Below are 22,221 nucleotides of genomic sequence, written 5' to 3' on the forward strand. Positions count from 1 at the left end.
TCCTACATAAACTCATCTAACCCTTATGAAAACCACATGAAGACTACTACAATCCATATTCTACAGATGAAAAAAACTGAGCTTTCTGGATGTTTGGTAACTTGCCAGGGTCACAGAACAGGTAAATGATACAGCCCAAGCTTGAACCCAGGCGGTCTGGCTCCAGATTCCACTTCACACACCTCTAACTCCCAAATCAAACCAGCAGTGAGAACCAGTCCATTCCAGCCACTTAGCGAGCACCTTCTACAGCTAAGCTTCACGCTTGACTTACAGTCTCTCATTTAATGTTCACTGTACCCCACTGGGGCAGGGGTACCAGTCATTCTTGTTTACAGAAGAAGAAATGGAGACGCAGCAATGTTACACCCAGGAGTTACACAGCTGAACCCTGGAGTGTCTGAGCCCCATGCTCAGGTTCAACCACACGACCTCCTGCTTCTCTTGTCCTATGTAAGGCTCACGTGGCTGAAGAAAGGACAGAGATAAGTATCACGAAAACAGAATTTATCTTTCAAACTGGGATACCCTGAAAGTGAAAGGAGTCACTATTAATAATTTCACTGGGTCCACTCCAAAACTGCTAGAACTTGTACAGGAATTCAGTAAAGTGTCGGATATAAAATCAATGCACAGAAATCAGTTGCATTTCTCTACACCAACAATAAGACAGAAGAAAGAGAAATTAAGGAGTCAATCCCATTTACAGTTGCACCCAAAACTATAAGATACCTAGGAATAAACCTAACCAAAGAGGCTAAGAATCTATATGCAGAACATTATACTCATGAAAGAAATTGAGGAAGACACAAAGAAATGGAAAAATGTTCCATGCTCCTGGATTGGAAGAATAAATATTGGGAAAATGTCTATGCTACCTAAAGCAATCTACACAATTATGCAATCCCTATCAAAATACCATCCATTTTTTTCAAAGAAATGGAACAAATAATCCTAAAATTTATATGGAACCAGAAAAGACCTCGAATAGCCAAAGGAATATTGAAAAAGAAAGGCAAAGTTGGTGGCATCACAATTCCGGACTTCAAGCTCTATTACAAAGCTGTCATCATCAAGACAGTATGGTACTGGCAGAAAAACAGACACATAGATCAATGGAACAGAATAGAGAGCCCAGAAATAGACCCTCAACTCTATGGTCAACTAATCTTCGACAAAGCAGGAAAGAATGTCCAATGGAAAAAAGACAGCCTCTTCAAAAATGGTGCTGGGAAAATTGGACAGCCACATGCAGAAAAATGAAATTGGACCACTTCCTTACACCACACACGAAAATAGACTCCAAATGGATGAAGGACCTCAATGTGAGAAAGGAACCCATCAAAATCCTTGAGGAGAATGCAGGCAGCAACCTCTTCGACCTCAGCCACAGCAACATCTTCCTAGGAACATCGCCAAAGGCAAGGGAAGCAAGGGTAAAAATGAACTATTGGGATTTCATCAAGATCAAAAGCTTTTGCACAGCAAAGGAAACAGTTAACAAAACCAAAAGACAACTGACAGAATGGGAGAAGGTATTTGCAAACGACATATCAGATAAAGGGCTAGTGTCCAAAATCTATAAAGAACTTAGCAAACTCAACACCCAAAGAACAAACAATCCAATCAAGAAATGGGCAGAGGACATGAACAGACATATCTGCAAAGAAGACATCCAGATGACCAAAGACACATGAAAAAGTGCTCCACATCACTCGGCATCAGGGAAATACAAATCAAAACCACAATGAGATATCACCTCACACCAGTCAGAATGGCTGAAATTAACCAGTCAGGAAATGACAGATGCTGGCGAGGATGCGGAGAAAGGGGAACCCTCCTACACTGTTGGTGGGAATGCAAGCTGGTGCAACCACTCTGGAAAACGGCATGGAGGTTCCTCAAAAAGTTGAAAATAGAGCTATCCTATGACCCAACAATTGCACTACTGAGTATTTACCCTAAAGATACAAACGTAGTGATACGAAGGGGCACATGCACCCGAATGTTTATAGCAGCAATGTCTACAATAGCCAAACTATGGAAAAAACCTAGATGTCCATCAACAGATGAATGGATAAAGAAGAGGTGGTATATATACACAATGGAATACTATGCAGCCATCAAAAGAAATGAAATCTTGCCTTTTGGGATGACGTGGATGGAACTAGAGGGTATCATGCTTAGTGAAATAAGTCAATCAGAGAAAGACAACTATCATATGCTCTCCCCGATATGAGGACGTGGAGATGCAACATGGGGGGTTAGGGGGATAGGAGAAGAATAAATGAAACGAGATGGGATTGGGAGGGAGACAAAGCATAAGTGACTCTTAATCTCACAAAACAAACTGAGGGTTGCTGGGGGGAGGGGGGTTGGGAGAGGGGGAGTGGGGTTATGGACATTGGGGAGGGTATGTGCTATGGTGAGTGCTGTGAAGTGTGTAAACCTGGCGATTCACAGACCTGTACCCCTGCGGATAAAAATACATTATATGTTTATAAAAAAATAAGAAATAAATAAAAAATTTTTAAAAATAATAATAATTTCACTGGGACAAGAGGTATAAACCAGAACGGTCCCAGCAAACCTGGCCGCATGGCCGCCCTCAAGATAAGCGGACAAAAACCCAGACCCATAAGCTGCAGTTCACAGTTCCCTGTAGGGACACTGTGGAGCCCAGCTGACACCGGCCCCAGCTGACATCCCTGGCTCCCAGGTCAGGGTCAAGGCTAGAAGGGGGGGGTGGTTCTGGCAGAGCCCAGAGCAGTATCTGCAAAGCTCCAGGTCTGGAGTCTCAACACAGAGATAGGGTCCATCCAAAGGCGGACAGAAGCCCACCTGAGGGCAGAGGTTGGCAGCCCTGGATAGAGTCCAGGGATACAGAAAGACCTTGAACCCCACTAGTGTTTCAATCAAGAAGCCCAGCAGGGAGGTCAGAGCCTTAGCAAAGGGCCACATGGGCATGAAATGGGGCCAACAGTCTGAGACACCCAGCCCTCCAAAGTTCTGGGCTTGCTGGCCAAGAAGTCATGTGGACTGAGGCTCAGGCTGGGGTCTCCCCCTTCCTGGCCATAGGATTCCAAGCCAGTTCTTTTCCCCTCTGAGCCTCCTCCACAAAATGCAGCCACTGATAAATGTCTACAGAAATCATAATAATAAGTAATAACAGACAATAGCAAAGGAGCCACAACCTTACTGGAGGTTGTGGGAGTAAATAAAATCTGCTCTGAAACAGGTACTATTGATTACTCCCACTTTACAGATGGGGAAGCTGAGATAGGATGGGGGCAGGGCTAAGTATTTGCACAGAATCTCATAGCTGGCAAGTGGCAAAGCCAGAACTGGAATCCAGGCGGACTGTCCCTGTAAAATTACATGGAAACATTCTCTCTCCCCAACATGGCCAAAGTAAGGCAGCCCATCCTGGTTCAGGGTCCCTGAGGGAGGGCCCCATTCTCCGGTGGACAGAGACGCCTGTGGTGGCCCATGGACTGGGCACTAGTTCTCACCTGATTATAAACTGTCAGGTGTTGCAAACCCACTCCCAGGGCCCCTTCTCCTGGGCACTCCAGTTCCAAAAGGTCTGAGAACGAAAAACATAAGGACCTCCCGCCAGGTGATTCCCAAAGCATTTCTCTTCTTGTGCAAGCCCCTCTGGAGAATGACTTTCAGAAAAGAGAACGTCTCAGTCGGGTGCTCCTGTATCCTTGACCTCCTCTAGAACTCTCTGGTCTCCCTCTTACCCGGAGCGCGGCCTCAGCACAAAGCCTTCCACGGGCAACAGCATCTCCCGAAAGCATTCTGACTGTATTTGGGATGCCATACATTTTCACTGTGGTCCCCTTCTATGTGGGGCAAGTGACACAGGTTTCCCATTTACGGAACTGACATAAGTAAGGCTCTTAAAATAAATGCGTTTTTCAAAAACCAGCAGATCAATTTTAAAAGTCATCAATACGTCACGGTTTAGGTGGTCAGTACGTATGACAGAATCAGGAAGGTGAACTCGAAGAGGCTGAAGATGGAGAAAAAGTTCCCTAAGTATAAGATGTGCCCACGGAGGTTTTGCTGACAGCCCTGAGCTCTGTTCCAAGGTCACCCCTCTCCGCCGCCCCTCCCCCCAGCTATCTCACCCTGGGGCACCTCCTCGATTCCTCTGAGCCTCAGTTTCCCCTTGTGTGAAATCTCCCACTTCGTGGGGTATTTATGAAGATGAAATGACACAAAACAAGCGAAGCACGGGACACGGAGCTGGTACCTACGAAGTCTGCTGACTCAGTCTAGGACCAGGGAATGAACCGTGCTGGAGGCTCCTGCTCGCTAACCCCCTCGTGCTGAGGTCCCAAGTCTGAAATCCGGATATGTGGCAACTCACAGATTCCCAGACTTGGCTGTTCACTCCAAGAAGTCCTGATAGGATAGTTCTGGGAGGAGGCCTAGGCATCAAGACATGTACAAAGCTCCCCGACTGATTCTAACAGGCAGCTGGGATGGAGAACAAAGCCCAGAGGATGTCCAGTGACCAAAACATGTAGCTTCCGACACCGACATGCTCCCGGACCTGCCCTCAGCCGCCTTCATTCTTGCCTCTCACCCGTCCGTGGGCTCTGCAGACACGGGGGAAAGGTGCTCTAGGAGGGCCGACTTCGTGTTTGCTGGGAAAGAGGTGTTCCTCCCTTCCAGGGTCTTGCTTCAGGACCTGGACATATTCCCTACATAGACCCAAGTCGGAAAAACCCGAGCAGAATCTGCCCTCCTTCTAACGCCTGCAAAGAAAGCAGACCAGCCAGACCCGCCATCAGGCCACACAAGGCAATGGTCATCCCAGGGGGCATCTGGGAGGTAGAGACAGGAACGTCCCCTCTCCCTTCCTCCAGTGGGGAAAGAACATGATAAATTCCAGTCCCTCTGATATCTGCACTGTTCCCACAACAGACCAAGGCAGACACCATGTGCCCCTCACCCAGACCAGGAAGGGAAAGCTTAGCTGGAGTCCACACACACTTGGGGCTCCAAAGTCACATTGCTCCCCTACCCCTCCGCACCTGTTACTGCCCATCTCGGAGCAATGGATTGGGAATCATTTCCAATAAAAGGGGGACAGCAAGGATTTGCAGAACCCACCATGGTGAGGTCAGTGTCAGTTCTTGGTCCCCGCTTTGGCTCGCCCTGCTCCCCCAGCGATGTCCAGACATGCTGCAGGGGGAAGGCGCTCACTCCCTGCCCCACGCTGCTCATTCATTAAAGCGCCCGGTTCCTCCCTGCCATTCTAATTATGCACAGCAATAATAAAAACGCTTTCTCCCTTACCAGAGGCCTATTTATGTGCTGAGAGAGCATTTCACCCCCACAATACTGAGTCGTCACTCAAACCCTTGTTGGAATCAAAGTCTCAGCTCTTCAAGGATTGACTGAGCCCTGCCTACCCCCCTTCAGCTTCTACCCACTCCTGAGCATCCGTGTTTCTAGAAGCACCACTTTGCTGCAGAGTGGGCTGGACACAGATGCCATTCCCCACTGTTGTGTTCCCTTATGGATTACTGACTGAGAGTCATTCAATGCACAGTAGGGTGTTTATTGAGCACCTACTATGTGCCTTCCCTAAGAATAAGGAAATGAAAGACACAGTCCTTGGCTTTGTTGGAGAAAAGACGTTAAGAGAAAAGCTCAAGTTTTTAGGGTCCTTGACTGATTCATGTCCCGACTCAAGCATTCATTGGCAGGGTGATTTGATCCCTTGGCTGAGCAAACTAACAAAGTCTCAAAAGCCTCAACTGTTGTCTCATCAGCAAAATGGGGTAATAATAACCCCAACCTCATAGGGCTGTCGGAGGAGTCAATGGGATATGCACGTATCAAGTTGGAACATTGTAAGCACTCAGTGAACACTAGTGGAGATTACCAATGATCAGTACCAAACGCTCTGGGACCACAAAGGCAAGATCTCACCAAGATGGATGAGTCTACAAAGGCTTCCTGAGAAGTGATAACTTGCGCTGAGTTTTGAAGGATAAGTTGGGGATAATGTTCCTGGTGGCGGGAGGGGACGGCGTGAAGGCTACAGGAGATCACAGGGCTCTGGGAAACGGGACACTGTGTGGGGAGCTCGCACAGGGAGGAGTACACAGCGGCAGGGGCACAGCTGCAGACACACACATGGACATGGAAGTGGGTCCCTGGCCAGAGCCCCAGCCAGTGATACCCAGAGCATCATTTCAACTTGTCCCTGGCTTCTTGGGAGCTGCAAGCAGTGCCCTGCACTTCCATCTACAGTTTGGTGGCCATGGGTGAAGTGAGGCAGCCACACTCCACGAGACATGTGTGCGCCCATTCATTCTGACCCTCAGTGGAATTCCCTCAGGGCCTATGCCCTGCCTGGTGCAGGCTGAGAGAGGCTAGACAGCTTGACCACCCCCACCCTTCACTCCGCCCACTTTCGACTGTGCCACGCAGGCCTGGCAGCTCCCTCCCTTGTAAAATGGGCATAACAGGACCCCCGTTAGCCATTCAGGCAATAACAAATGTGCATGGGGCCAAATGAAGGAATTCAATAATTTCAATACTTCAAAATTTTCAACAGAATCCTCACTAAATGTCCATGTTCGAAATGCTTGTTTTTATTGTGATTAACTACCAGGATGCTAAGAATCCCATCTCCAAAGCCCAACCCAATGCCTCCAGAGGCACCCCCAACATGGACAAACCCCCCTGCCTCTGTTCCTCTCCCTAACCCCATCCCCTCCCTGGAGTAAGTTACCAGGTTTCCACTGCCCACGCCTACCCCTGACTCGGTCACCATAAGAGCTAGCCTGGCCTGAACCATCCCACACCGCCTCCCTATCCCCCCCCCCCCGCCCATTCATCTCATCCTTCTAGGGGCCCCTGTGTCAACCAATGCAGGTCTTGGTGGGGGCAGGATTGAAGGTCATCTCAGCTTTTGCTGTCCAAAGCTCTAAAGATTAAAATGTGGCCCTTTGCAAATTAATGTAAATATTTAATTAAAGAAAACTCATAGGAAACGCATAGACAAAGGGAATAGTAATGAAGCGCTAAGCACCCATCAGACAGCTTCTTCAACTACCAACATTCTGCCATTCTTGTTTCATGAAGAACTCTACCCACGCCCCACCCCCACGTGCTCTGTTGGGAAACATGTTATAGCCAGCCTTTCTGGCCCACTGCACCACCCAGGGCTCTCACTGTCCAAAATCCCCGACAGTTTGATCCCTCCGCAATCGTCCTTTGGCACCAGAAGCATCCTTGAAATAATCCCCAGAAGAACACCATTTTCATGTTCCTCATACAGCAGTCATCACTGGCCACACCCACAGGGGCTAAACACAATGGCAGCAAAGGGCTAGAGCCCTGCAATCTGATGGCCTGAGTCCAAATAAATACTTCCAAGATGTTTGACCTTGGATAGGTCGTTCAACCTAGATTAGATTTCCTACCTGGGGGAAAGGGCAATGCTGGTAACAGGTCTGTTGCTGAGGCTTTAACAAATAAAATAAGCTATGCTCCTTGCCCCACACAGAATATTCAGTGAGGAAATCTTAGAAATAGATGTGTTAGATGATGGGTGAGCAGGCTCTGCTCCTATAAGATACTATTAATATCTCCCATGTTTAGAGATGAAGGGTTGGGAACCAAGAGAGAACCAGCAAGTTGCCAGGGACAGCCTGCTCTGTGTCCCAAGTCCGTGTGTTGAATATTCACACAGGCTGCCTGGAACTGCAGATCACCGAAGTGAAGAAACACTCTAGAGCAGGCACAGGGGAACGGTGGCAGGTGGCCCAGCACACACACCCAGCATGTGTTTCCCCATCCTGGATGGGGAGCTCTCCCAGCCCGAGGACAGACAACCACCCAGTGTGTGTGTGTGTGTGTGTGCACGCATGCATGTGTGTCTAGGGTAGGGGTGCTGAATCCGATTTTACAAGACAAACGTGTGGGGTGTAGGGGGAAGCACATTCCTGCTCACTCTTCCGATTTCACACATCCCATGGCCAACCTTGAATTTGATACAGCCATCCACTGTTTAGCCCAGCATGCGAGACAAGAAACTTAAGCTTTAGCAATTCTTAGCAAATCTGATGTCCCTCCCTATCACCCTACATTTTTTTTTTCAATTTAAAGAAAAAGTAGGGGAGGGGGAATGAATCCATGCAGTTGCTGAGTGATATCGAGACAAAGCCACCAGCCCATTGCCCCGTTTTTGCCAGCTGGGGAAGGGCAGGGGTGGGGGCAGATTTTGATGCGCCTTTGGGCCGGGCCTGGGCTCTCCAAGGCCCCTCCCAAGAGTGAGCCCTGTCAGGATGCCCCCCCCAACTCCCCCACCACTGCAGTGCCGCGTGGGGAGGCACCTCCCAGATCTGCTGGAACAATGGGCTGGGGAGGGGGCAGGTGCCGCTCAGAGCGCAGCAGAGGGCGGGGGCCGCGACCACAGTCTGCAAGACTGCAAGCCCCCTGCCCGTGGTGGCTGCGCTGCCACCTGACTCAGTTTCCCCAGCTTTGAGGTGCCCGCAGAGCTTTTCCTGGATGAATTTCCCTCTCCCAGACATTTTAATTTCATCCTCGCCTGGCGGCTTACCCTGAGGCTCGCCAGAAGTCACTGGGCTGCGCTCCCCTCCAGCGGCTGCTACTGCTAAAGCCCCTCAGGTCAGACACGCGCGGCGTCTCCGTGCGCCCAACTTTCCCCACTTGGGACCCACGATCCTTGTCAGGCCGTCCCCTCCGCTGACGAAACCATGATTTATAGTCCTGGGCTCCAAAAGCTGCTCCTCCTCTTCCCCCGGCTGCCGGGTCCTCTCTCGGTCCTTACCCGGCACCCCCGCCCCATCCGAGCCCTAACCACGCTCCCCAAAGAAAGCGGCCATAGCACATTTGCAGAATGCGAGCGTCGGTCCTCCGCACTGGGAGCCACCTTCCTCTCCCCCGCCCGGGCAAGGAGGGGACAGACGAGCCCCCCGCCGCTTGGCCCCTCCACCGCCTGCAGAATCCCTGGGGATGGGCGGAGCGGGCAGTGAGCTGCAGTCCAGCCCGGAGCTGCGGCCCCCACCCCGGGCACGTACGCGCGACCTCGGCGGGGCCAAGGGACAGCTCCAGACCCTGGGTTTGCCCCCAGGCTCCCACCCGCGCCTCGCTGAGTCACGGAAACGAGCCGCTGGGGATACGGGGCCACCCGGCGGCCGGCCCCTTACTCGGCAATCGTCCCCGCATCGCGCGCAGGGGATGGACACCGGGGGCTGGTTCTCGCCCGGACTCGCAAGGGGCCCCCCAGGAGGCGCCACCCTGGGACCGGGATGACCAGGGCACCCGGGCAGGGGCTGCGGTTCCCGCCGCAGTGTCCGCACCCCAGCCGCGGAGCGCAGCACGTGACTGGCGGGCCGAAGGCGGCCCCCCTCCCCCGGACACTCTGCTCCGCCGCGGCGCCGACCCTGGCCCTCCCCGCGAGGGCAAGATGCTGAGGGGCGCGCGCCCACTTTTTCCGAGAGGGAGCTGCGGGGCGCCGGGACAAGCGCGCCTCATCCCTCCCCGGCCCGCCTCGCCGCAGCCGCAGGACCCGCGCCCCGCGCTCACCTCGGGGCCCCGTGTCGCCGCCGCCGGCTTCCTTGTCCGCCATGGTCGCTCTGCCCCCGCCCGCGAGAGGATCCTCCGGCGCAGCCCCTGTGCGGGTGTGGGTCCCCGTCCGCGTCCTCGGAGGCGCTCGGGCCGGGTCTGATGCGCCGGGCAGCGGGAGCGCTGCTGTGACGCGGCCGCAGCCGCAGCCCGGACTCCTCCCCGCGCTCCTCCCGGGCCCGCCCCGCGCCCCGCCCCGCGCCCCGCCCCGCGGAGCCCGGGCGGCGGGGGAAGGCCGGGGAAGGCCGGCGCGGGGCCCGGCTGGGCGTCCGCCCGCCCCCGGGACCCATCGTTCCGGGTCTGGCCCCTCCTCTCCCGGGCTCGCCCCGGAGCCCGCCGCCGCCGAGGAGGGGGCGCGGCGGGGGCTCGGCGGCTCGCCAGCCGGCCGGACGCCGACGCACTGAAGGCGCACTGCTCGGCCAGCGGCGGGGACCGGATTTCAGGTCCCCTCCGCCCCGCCGCGCCTCCGCTCATCGGAAGAGCCCGGGGCTGAAGCCCTGCGGCAGGCACCGCGCAGAAACCACAGTCTCCGGAGGAAGCCCGCCCCAGTCTCCACTCGGTCGTTTCTCTCCCCCAGAGTCCCAGGGGAACGGGCAAGGGCCACCCGATGGAGGAACCCGGCGCGGCCAGGGCTCAGGCCGCAGACCGAGGACCTGCGGGGTGGGGGTGGGGGGGCTGGCTCCGAGCACCACCGCGGGAGGTTGCCCCCGGGTTGCCTGCGGGGCTCCATGGCAACTCGGGACCCCGGGGGGCGCCTGTCGCGGAGGCTGCGACGCGCCTTCCATATATGGGCTCCCAAGCCGGCCCTCCTTCAAAGTCTGAGAATAACGGCATCAATAATGCAGAGCTTTGGTTAATGATTCATCCTCCCTGTCCTTCGGCTCCTCCACACACAGCGCCACTGGCACCTGTTCGGGACTGGCCAGGTGGCTTCTGGGTCCTCTGTGCAAGGAGGCAATGATTCTCATGACCACCTTTACTGGGCCCTTTCCTTATGCCTGGCCCTATACTAAGTGCTAAAGAGCCTTATCTCATTTGCTCCGCGTAACTCTAAGAAGTGACTAGTGGTCCCCATTTTGCGGAGAAGGAAACTGAGGTTTAAGGGATTTCAGTGATGATCCCTAGAACACACACATCAAGTAAGTGACCAAGGTGGGATAACCACCAGCTTGCCCTGAGATGGCCACAGCTCTCAAAAGGTACCTAAAGGAGGCTTCATCATGCTGCCAGGTTATGGAGGAGGGGGTGGGCCGGGTGCTGCTGGGAGACCCCAGAGACCAGCCTCTGCTCAGAGTGATTTTAGGGTGATGAGTTAAAAAGATGAACTTGACCTCTGTTTGCCTGAATTAAAAATCCCGAGCCTACAGTCTCTGACTATAGATGAGACCATGAGCTAATTATTTAACCTCTTTGAGCCTCAATATTCTCATCTGTGGAATGGGTATAGAGAACCCACTTCCTAAGAATGAAGAGGACTAGATGAGCTGATGCATGTAGCATGCATTGGTTGGGGTAAGCAGTCCAAAAAGTATTACATGTTAAGTCACAGGCACCTTTTTACAGTGGACAATGGTCAGACAGTGGGCAATGGGGGGACCCACAGGGGGCACTCCCAGAGTGGAAAACATTGTTTTCCTACAGAGAGCCCTCTCCCTCCCAGGACTACTTGCCTACTGAGACAATCCCCCATTATCTCAGAGGCAGACTCAAGACGCGGTCTGCAGGCCAAGAGCACGGGGCACCCAAATGCAGGCTGGAGGAAGGATGAAGGCAGTGCAGAGGTGACGGGGCTGACCCTGCGACGGCCCTTCAAGCTGCCTTCCCAGTTCTGCCCCTCTGCCCCCACTGAGTGAAGCCGGCCGGGCTGAGGCCACATGCACTGAAGCTCAGAGGGCAGGGACAGCCGCCAGCATGCTGCCCCCTGAGCACCAGTGGCATAAGGACACTTCTGCCTAAGCAGGGAGGCCAGAAAGAGTTTTTTATTAAACGTGGTTCTGATTAAGTCTCTCCTGTGTTCCAAAACCAGGCTGGGCCTCCCTTTTCTACAAGAAAAATCTCTAACTCTTCAGCTTAATATTCGACACCTTTGACAACATGCCTTGTCTGGCATCTCTCTTCCAAGAAACCTTCCTTCCCCCAGCCTTCCTCGGATATGGCCACAGTCTATGTCTCTCTCCATGTTGGACACCCCCCCGCCCCCCCATCGTTTCCCTCCTCTACCTGCCCACAGCCAGGCATCCTTCAGGGATCCAGTCCCAGGCTACCAGCCCAGGGAATCCCAGGACACCACCCAACCCCCAAGGCTCCCAGGGTAATCTCCAAACTCGCATATTTTGTTTTATTTTTCTCCTCCTTCTACACTGCTGCTCAGACAGCTGTGCACTCAGAAGCCTCCTCCATCTATCTGCAGAGAAGCCCACATCCACGCCCAGGGCTCGACCTTCCTTCGGGGCTCCAGACCTCCTGAGAGTCTCCCCAGGGCACCTCCCACGCCCTTCGCTCTCTCCCATAGCCCAGCTCATCCTCTGCAGTCCTCCCTCCCGGCCGCAGGATCTCTATCAGGCAGCATCACCCACAAGCCACCCAGGCCCACGTCTGAGCATCGGCTCTCACTCCTCTCTCCGCGTCTGTCTGAGTTTGGTCAATCTCCAACTGCGGCGTTGCCTAGCTGACCGTAGACATTTCCACTCCGTCCTCACAGCCACCACCCTCGTCCACGTCCCCATCACGTCTCCCTGCCTACGTGGTCTGCAGGACCCCTCCTCTTCCGGCTCCCTACCTACCCTTTGGGCCTTTATTTTTTGTGAATCTGGTCTGCCCCACCCACCCACCTCTCGGCTCCTCCCCCCTACCCCCCCCCCCCCCGCCCTGCCCCTCGGAATGTCTTTCAGTCCTTCACCCCCAACCCCCCCTCAGGTGCTGGCATTTCAAATGCCTTAAAATGTGTTTGGTGTTTTGACCAGTTCGCCCCTCATCCCTCATCACCAGCAACCTGAAGACCTCAGCATAGACCTCCCAACTCCAGGGTGCCTTCCCTGCACCCCCTTCCTGGCCAGGGTGCCCCTCTTTAGTATCCTTACGGCACCCTGTCCCTCTCCATCAGACTCCTGACCTCCAGTACCAAGACATTGGTCTGGGCAGCCTGTCAGAACCAGCAGGAACCCCGCCGTCCCCACCCTCCTGCCACCTATGCTGGAAAGGCCCCAGGGCCACCTGCCCTCTCTGCTGACATGCAGCCACAGTGACAGGAAGGCACGTGAGGACGACGGGGGGAGGACATGCAGGCCCCATGCTGTGGGCAGAGAGCAGAAGACAGTTTTGATTTTCAGGGAGCACGAAAGGCAGTGCACCCTCTGCCTGGGGCTTGTCCTCGGGGCTTTAATCCTCACACTAATTAGAGACCGCCCTGGTGAGCACACATTGGGCCAGCCGGGGGCATCATCTACTTCTAGCAGAGCAGATGGAAGCACATGAAGGTGGGGGAACCCGCGCAGGCTTTCTCTGGCCACAAACAGCGTGGCCTGTCTCCTGTCACTCGACAGAGGGAAGGGCTCCCCCTGTCCTCCCCTGATGCCCAGAGCCTCGTCACCAGTAGAAGCAGCCTGAGATCCCATCACTCCTCTGCTACTGGGTCCTACAGGAACTGGACTTCTGACGCCTCTTGACTCTGGCTGCTTCCACTCTCCCATCCCTCACTCCACAACGCACACGCCATCCGTGTGAACATGCCTGATCTCGTCCCACCTCTGAGAGGTCGTGGCCCTGCCTGGGACCCAGTGCCCAAGACATGCACATGGCTTGCATCCTCACTCACTCGGGAAATGCCACCCTCCCAGATGGTTCTAAGCTTGCTGTCCCGTCCCCACAAGGAAGAAAGCCCCGTGAGAGGAGGATCTCGGACTGTGCTGCTCACGTCTGTATCCCCCGGTCTAGAAGAGCACCTAGTACGTGGTCAGTGCCCAACGAATGCTTGATGGAGGAGGGCCGGGCTCCATCACTGAAAGAGGAGCATGACAGGCTTTGTCCAGCTGGGAGGACCCAGCCCGCCACGGGGACATCACACGGACTCCTGGGGGCTCTCACAGCCATTGCAGAGCACGTCCATACTTGTGGGAGGTCACTCAGCAGCAAGTCCCCTCCAGTCCCACTCGAACTCCCCCACACAGGGCTCCCTGTGGACTCCCTTCAGAACCCTCCATATGATCTCTTCTCCACCTTCTGGGCCAGAGGGGCCCAGGTTGTGGTCTGCGGTGGTGGGCAGCGGGAATGTCCCCAATTCCACTCATACCAATTACAGGTCTCAGCTGGCCACTTGAGTCCCCAAAAGGGGTCCAGCCCAGAGCCAAGTCACCACCTTCTGGTAATCTCATGCTAGTCACTCCAGCCACATGGGCCTGTCCTCAGGTCCCCAAAGAACCGGCACCTCCCTGGGAGTCCATTCTCCACTCCTTTTACCAACAAATCTCTTTCTTCCTCCAGGTCTCAGCTTAGACAGCACTTGTTCCAGAAAACCAAGGCCCTCCAAGGTAGCACAAGGCCTCCAAGGCCCCCCTGTCATCTGTGCCTGACTCCCCTTACCCTCCTATCATAGCACCATCACAGCTCTGGGTCACTACTATGATCAACCCATTATATAGATGTCAAAATCAAGGCCCAGAAAGGTGCAGCTGAGAAGCTGCAGAGCTGAGACTAGAACTCAGGTCTTTCCAATGTCAGGTGGCCCATCTCCCCCACCAGCTGGCAGGGTCAGTCGTGTGCACAGCCGTAGCCCCCAGACTCGCATAGGGCCTGGAACAGACAGTTAAATACCAAAAAGGAAAATAGCCCCCAGCCTCAGGCCCTCACCTGACTCATCCTCTCTGGGGTCCTCTTACCCCAGAGTTGCTGCAACTGTCCCCCTCCTTGTCCTCCAGCCCCCCCACAAAGACACACCTTCCTCGCTTCCTGATGGATCTCCCACTAAGGGTTCTGGCCCTGGGGGTGTGGCAAGACAGGGACAGAGCAAGTGAAGGGTGTGGGGTCGCCTGGAGTCAGCCAGACCAAGGTTCAAATCCAGGCTGAGTCATTCCCTGCCCCCACCCCTCTGGATCTGTTTCTTCACCTGTAAAATGCGTTGATAAGCAAAGGCAGGATAATTGTGGGAGACAATATATGTAAAACACTTGGTGTAGGGCTAGGCTACATTTGCTACAGTAAATAGGACTTACTATTTAATTTGCAAATTGGGGCCACAAAAATGCCTATTATATTATATTATAATATATTGTATATATTGTATATTATAAATTACAGAATGGATTTAGGCAAAAAATTTGGGGGTCATAAAAGATACATGGAAGATATGGGGGTGACTGGCTTTTAAAAAAATGTTTATCCAAGAAAAATTTTTTTAAATTTTGAGAAACACTGATACTAATCCAAATCTGGGCTTTTATGTAGGAAGCTTCCAGTAAAAGCTGCTTTGGACTTTATAATATGCCCCTGGAATTTTGTCTATAAACTGAATATCATAAAAGTGACTCCTTTATAATGGCACCAAGATTCAGATGAGCCAAGGCAACACAAAAACTTCAGGGAGTAGCACCTGGGTGGTTCAGCTGGTTGGGCGACCGACTCCTGGTTTTGACTCAGGTCATGATCCTGGGAATGAGCCATGCGTCAGGCTCTGCACTGAGTAGGGATTCGGCTTGAGAATTTCTCTCTGTCCTCTGCCTCTCCCCGTCCCCCGACTCATGTGTGCACACTCACACGTGCGTGTGCGCTGTCTCTCTCTCAAATAAATAAATCTTTAAAAAAAAAAAAACTTAAGGGAAAGCCTAGGCAATAGGTCAAGGTCCTTGACCTCTGACCTTTAGTAACATCTTAAAAATCTGAACTCAGAGCTGAATCGTGGTGCCGAGTTTATACAACCTTTTCCCTCGGATTTCTACCCCATCTGCTGTGAATCAGCCTCTCTGCTATAAAATTCCAAAACACGCTTCACATATACAACACGGGTTGCCACAGGAGTCTTCCAGGAGAAACATTCACGTTCCACAGGAAATTGTTTCTCAGAATTTCACAACCACTCCGGCCGGCACTGTAAACAGGCCCGCGCAGGTAATGAAGGGCCATCCAAATATTTTTTGGTAAATATTTCAAACAGCAGAGCAAGCGTCTGCAGCCCCTCTCTCAGCAGTATTCTCAGAACGGCTCAAACCCTGGCTCTGCAAGCGCCTGGTTCCTGATAAGATGGAACATTCTGGAAGCCGTGTATGAAGGAGGCCAGCACAGAAAGTGAGACCAGGGATGAGGCTCAGAGAAGGAAAATGGGAATGATCCTGGGGCCGGGAGAGCTATCACAAGGGCTGCAACAAACTAGCTTGTCAGAGCCAAAAGTTTTTGAGTTATAGAAAAAAATTACCTGTTGCATCTCTCTCCTAGCCCAGTGCCTGGCTCACGAGGAGCTGGAGATACATTTGTTGAAGAAATGAATGAGTGGTCATGTAAATAAATAATGCAGTGGCAACTGGGGCTCAGAGAAGTTAGGGACAGCCCCCTGCTTCTTGGCTCTGCTGGGCTTTCAGTCTCCCCCACCCGCCCAACCGCCCCCAAACCCCCCTCCCCACCACTGCAAAAGGCCCAGCAGGAGGCTAACTGCAATTGATTGCTGATGACTGCCCAGACACCAGAGGCACTAAGGCCCTTTCTAGCTCTGCGGATAGGAATGCAGTGATGAGTAGCAATGTCTGCCTCCTGCAGAGAGTGTGGCATGGTGCTGACCTCCAGGATCCCTCCTCTCCAACTTTCTAGAATTCCATCTCAGGCAAAGAGAGCATTCTGAACCCTGCAAAGATAAATCTGAGCAGATCCAGCCACCTGCAGCTGTGGGAAAAGCCCCCGAAAAATCAGATCTCCCCTATCTCGGTGCCGCCTTGTCACCTGCTCGTCTGGATGGTTCTCCCCCATCCAGGCATCTAGAGCTGCCTGTGGGGATAGTTCTACCCCATCGTGGGAACATCTGCACACCCCACGTAGATGTGAGAGGCTGCTGTGCCCTCCTGGCCTGCATGGTTCTGTGTCTTCTTCCTGGAGGCAGGTCTGTGGTCACAGGATTTGCATGGAGAAAGGGGGAAGGCAGCGCCAGGCTGAGGGAAGGTCATCAGGTCCCTGAGCTCAGCCTGTGAGAGCTTGTCTCTGGGCCTCACCCATCAAGTGGAGAGGGACCATTAAGTCTTCACCAAGTGCCCATGAAAAGATGTCCTTGAGTTCTGGAAGCCATAGACTAAGGAAGAACAATTGGATAAGGACCTTAATCATGAGATTCATTCATTCCTTCCATAGATATGTATGAGGTTTTACTATGTACCAGGCACTTTGTTTTAAGAATGGAGGAAGCCAAACCACCAAAATTTGTACTCTTGGTGAGCAAGACTCTGTCTTTATTCTGGCGGAAAGGCTTCTCCCACTGTAGAGTTCCAGGCTCTCAGCACCCTAGAGCCCAGCTGAGGGCTCTCAGAACCCAGACTAAGAATCAAACTCAAAAGTCTCCACTGGGGGCGCCTGGGTCACTCAGTGGGTTAAAGCCTCTGCCTTCAGCTCAGGTCATGATCTCAGGGTCCTGAGATGGGATCAAGCCCTGCATAGGTTCTCTGCTCAGTAGGGAGCCTGCTTCCCTTCCTCTCTCTCTCTGCCTGCTTCTCTGCCTACTTGTGATCTCTGTCTGTCAAATAAATAAATAAAATATTTTTTTTTAAAAGTCTCCATCTGGGCGCCTGGGTGGCTCAGTGGGTTGGGCCGCTGCCTTCGGCTCAGGTCATGATCTCAGGGTCCTGGGATTGAGTCCCGCATCGGGCTCTCTGCTCGGCAGGGAGCCTGCTTCCTCCTCTCTCTCTGCCTGCCTCTCTGCCTGCTTGTGATCTTTCTCTGTCAAATAAATGAATAAAATCTTTAAAAAAAAAAAAAGTCTCCATCTGTTAGCAGCTAAACAAAATGGTGGCTTTTCCATGGGTACACTGGGCAGAGGGGGCGGGGCCATGTCAGGAAGTAGGCTCTGAATGGTGGAGCAAGGGAGGTCTCTGGCATCAGGGAGGGTGCCCTGGGCAACTTAGCCAAACTCCTCAGAACCCCTGTCTCTCCCTGTAGAGAGGACAGTGATGTCGCCCTCCTGACAGGGTAGCATGATCAATGGAGACAGCGCCCGTAGTGCTCAGAGCTACCCAGGCGGCAGCTGGGGCTGAGACAAGCTGAGCCATCACACCCAGACCACCCGGCCCACCTCTGTCTCCCCCTGGTCCCAGCCTCAGAGGTCTGCCTACCCTCACTCCCTCTTCCCCCAAATCCCGGATCTATTTGCTTGCGATGGACTTCCATTCTGGACAGTGCGCCAGGCTGTCTGGAACAAAGCATGGGCATTTGACCAAAGTGAGACGATGGGGACGTGAGGGGGTCTTCAAGGACTTTGGGATTCAGGAAAAAGAAATAACCTCTGGCTATAAAATATCTTCAAAACCCTGTCTTCTCCCCATCTCCCGTTGACTTCTACTCTGCTTTGGACTTTTTCCTCATTAACAAATGCAGGATGAGCATCACTTCTCTGGTGGGCCACAGCCATCAGGCTAACACAGACCATCCCCTTTGCCTCTCATCAGCCTCCCAGGGCCTCATACGGCTACTCTTGCGCCCCCTTCAGATCAGCCTGAGAGATGTCCGGGAAGTTGGTCAAGATTGACTTTTCTCTGTTCCTAACCCTTCTAAAGATTGCCCACTGGAACTAGGATCAACCCAAGCTTGTTTCCCAGGCCTACGAGGCCCTCCAGGATGTGACCCCATTCGCCTTGCTAGCTCCATCTTGGTCACACCCTTCTCTCATCCCCCATTCACTAACCCATACGACACATTCACATTTAGAACAAGGAGTCCCTTTCTCAAGACATTTGACTTCCAACCGCCGGGAAACCAACATAATATCCTGACTAAATCAAAATAACACACTAATTTTATCTATCAGAAAATGGAGGTAAAAAAACATACAGGTCCACAATGTCTCAGATATACCCCAGGATTGAACAGTCCACAACCTAACCAACTGTACCCAGTAATTTGACACTAGTCTGTCTTCTCTCTTCTTGACCAGGTCCAGTACTTCCTGCTTCCCCCTCTGCTGACCTCTCTCCCCACCTCTGCCCCTGCTTACTATCATCCAACTGACTCACCTTAAAGGTCAGCGCCCTGGAGAGGTCCTCTCTGGTCCCACGTGCTGTTCCATGTTACCTCATGCCACCCCATTTCTCCATGACACAAACATACTTTAAAGCCACTTCCCTTACTGTTTATTCTGAGCCTTTCCCACTAGACTGTCCCTTCCCTGTAGGCAGTAGCAATAGACTGTGTCCTGGTGCTCAGCCCAGCACCCGGCGTGTAGCAGGGCCTTAAGAAATGTGTCAAATGAATGAACAAATCATCCAACTGGAAGGCAGAATTACAGTTTACAAAGCACCCTCACATCTCTCCTCTCACTTAACTCATAAAGTACTTGGAGGGAAGTGTCACTATTCCTGACTTTTTAAAGATGACAACATTGAAGGCCCCGTGAGACCACAGGCAGCCTTGGCCTCAGGGCATAAATCAAAGTGGCTGAATTAAACCATTCGTTTCTTTCAAATCTGCTGTTTGATTCAAAGTTTTCATGTATCTTCTGCATCCTACCCCATGATGTGTCTGCATTTGTATTTTGTTTTTGTTTTTAAGATCTTATTTATTTATTTGACAGAGATCACAAGCAGGCAGAGAGGCAGGCAGAGAGAGGGAGAAGCAGGCTCCCCGGTGAGCAGAGAGCCGGATGCTGGGCTCCATCCCAGGACCCTGGGATCATGACCTGAGCCGAAGGCAGAGGCTCATCCCACTGAGCCACCCAGGTGTCCCTTGCTTTTGTTTTTTATTATGTTCCCTATGTTGTAGCTTTTACCCTCGTGACTTACTCACTCAGTAACTGGAAGCCTGGACCTCCCACCCGCCTTCCCCCATTTTGCCCAACCCCCCACCCCTATTTGTGTTTGTTTTCTAAGCAGAACGAACATCTAAGATATCTAGTACTTGTTTTTAAAGCATCCATCTTCTTGCGGCAAGTTTCAAGCATCCACGGAAGTAGAACAGAATGATACAACGAATCCCCGGGTACCCAACCATCCAAGTTACCAAATTTTAAAAATCCAACTCATCAAGTGACACGGGCTCTCCCAGGAGGCCATCGCAGCAGCTGTCATTCACAGCTTATGCGCCAATACACTCATTTAATTTCCACAGCCTTCCCTCTGAAGCACAAACTGATATTGGCCTGGATTTCAGATGTGGACATTGAAGGTAGTCAAGTCAAGTCATTGCCGGAAGTCTTGGAGCCGGAGTCACCCAGAGCCGGGCAGCTTTACCATCTGGACGCGAAGTTCTGCTCTAAAGGAAGTGGGTCCACCCCTCTGCTCTTTTATAAACAACGTTTGCATTAAAATCATACCATTTCTTAAAACATCCCACTCCCAATCAGCTGAGACATTCTCTCTTATTCATTCTCCTTTTCCAACAGACACCTGCAAGCCCCTCACTGTGCCGCTGGGCAGAGAGACAAAGTCTAGCCAGATGTGGACCCGGCCGTCAGGAGCTCCCAGCCTCGGTGGAAAGCAGAGAAGCAAATGGGCACAACCAAAACTCGAGGCACACCTTGACCAGTCCTCAGGCATGGAAAATTTATAAGGATATGTTCTGGGCCTCCCCTACCTTCTATCTCCTCCGTCAGAAAGCAAGGCCCTGGAGGGCAGGAGGCAGGCAGCAAAAGGGTTAAGTGTTAAGCAAAAGGGTTATGAGTTTGGGAATTGGGTTATCCTTGGGTTTGAATCCTAGCTCCATCCCTTCCAGCTCTGTAGTCTTGGGTAAGTAACCGTCCTTCTCGGATTCCCTTGTAAAAGAGGGTCGATAAAGCCCCATACACTAGGGCCACTGGAGCTTTACATCAGATAATGCTTCCCCTAGCTTCTTCAGCAACGGAAACTGCCCATCAGTGTCGGTCAGTGCAGTTGGTTATTACTCATAACCAGTTCTCAGGAATGGTTCCGGCTTGCCTGAATGAGGCACGAGCTTTAGAAAAGAGGGTACGTGTTTCCCAGGTGACTATTTTTCTTACTCGGCCTCTCCTCAGAAAGTCTGTAAATTTGGAAAATCAACAAATTAAAGGTAAACTTAACAGCCTACCCTACTCAGCCAGCCGAGGGATGCGGGCCATGCGTGAGAAGGACGATCTGGGGGTGGTCAGGGCAGCGGGGACAAAGGCGCTGTGTTGTCTTCCAGCCCTGCGCTGGCCACAGGCACATTCCATGATCCTGCAGGCCAAACCCACGTGCGAGAGTGCTGGGGCTAGAACAGTGATAGAACAAAAGCACCAGGCGCAGGGCTCACCCGGCCTCTCACCAGGACCTCCCATTAGGTTGCTAAGAACCAAGAGGGTCCCGGGCCACCTGGCCTGAGGTGTGCAGTTTGCTAACAGTGGCGATCGCCATGTCAGTAGCGGGACAAGCACTGGACCTGGTCTCAGGACCCCTGTCTCCAAGACCAGGCTCTGCCGGGCTTTCGCCGTGTGGCCTCAAGCAGATCACCAAGCCTCTCTGATGCCCAGTCTCCTACAACGCAGATACAAAACACGCTTATTCCTCCTGCCTCACGCTGCCTGTTGGGGCCCAGAGCAGAATCCCAGCTTTGCCACTTCTGAGTTTGCGGTGTTAATTACCCTCAGCCTTGTTTTCCTCATCCGCCGAATGGGACTGATCACGGCACCCACCTCCCAGTGCCACGGCGAAGAGGAAATGAAATTCAGCATGCCGGCTGAAACGCTGGCACCTAAGTGCTCAGTGACAGAGGACGCACCCCCCCACCCCCCACCCCACCCCCAGCTAAACTTGACGGTGACACTGACTTCAGTCACCAGCAGCAGCAGCCCCCTTCTCTGTTTGCTTATTTCCTGCTGGAAAAGATGCCCAGAGCTCCACTGTGCTACTGCATTTCCCTTTCCCAAGAGAGCGCCCCGTGCGCGGGCCAGGGCCAGCCGGCTCCAGCAACACGGGGGTCCACAAGCCAGCCTCTCCCTCGCTGGCGCTCTGCTCTGTGCCGTGTAATCAGCCACCCCGATGGTCCCATCGCCCCACCAAAGGCTTTCCCTAGCTGGCGCAGAGGTGGGAGGGCAGACAAGAAAGAAGCCTCCTCCCATGACAAGCCTGCACCCCGACAGGCTGCACCCGGAAAGTGGGAAGACATACATTGTCCAGCTCTGGTTTGCTCTGAGGATGGAGGGTGCTAAGGTCTGGGTCAAGGTAAGAGGGTAGTATTTGTTTTACCCCTCCCAAAACGCTGTGACTGTCTTCATTTCCTATTTTATCTAGTGTCCTGTTAAAGTTCTAAGTTTGGAGCAAGAGGAGAATTAAAAAAAAAATTAAAATATTGAACTTTAAAAAGTTAAGTTTCTGTTTTGTTTGTTTTCTTCAGAAACAAAGCAAATTGAGGATAAGACAGAAACTAGAAGAGGGGCCCCTGGGTGGCTCAGCCCGTTAGCATCTGCCTTCTGCTCAGGTCATGATCCCA

General features: G+C 52.8%; 1 protein-coding gene across 2 annotated transcripts in view; it reads right to left on the reverse strand.

Moving 5' to 3' along the window:
- Positions 1-22,221, reverse strand: part of HSPA12A (heat shock protein family A (Hsp70) member 12A) — a 158,190-nt gene that overhangs the window by 58,222 nt on the left and 77,747 nt on the right. The window contains exon 1 of one of the 2 annotated variants that reach the window (XM_046027316.1): positions 9,583-9,755. The exons of the other annotated variant lie outside the window; for it this stretch is intronic. Coding sequence (XP_045883272.1) covers positions 9,583-9,625 — 43 coding nt within the window. The 5' untranslated portion in view covers positions 9,626-9,755. Of the gene's footprint in view, positions 1-9,582; positions 9,756-22,221 lie in introns of those variants that run through there. 2 annotated transcript variants of the gene reach the window in all.

Source organism: Meles meles, chromosome 13 (assembly GCF_922984935.1).
Source record: "Meles meles chromosome 13, mMelMel3.1 paternal haplotype, whole genome shotgun sequence".
In the NCBI taxonomy this organism is placed as follows: Eukaryota; Metazoa; Chordata; class Mammalia; order Carnivora; family Mustelidae; genus Meles; species Meles meles.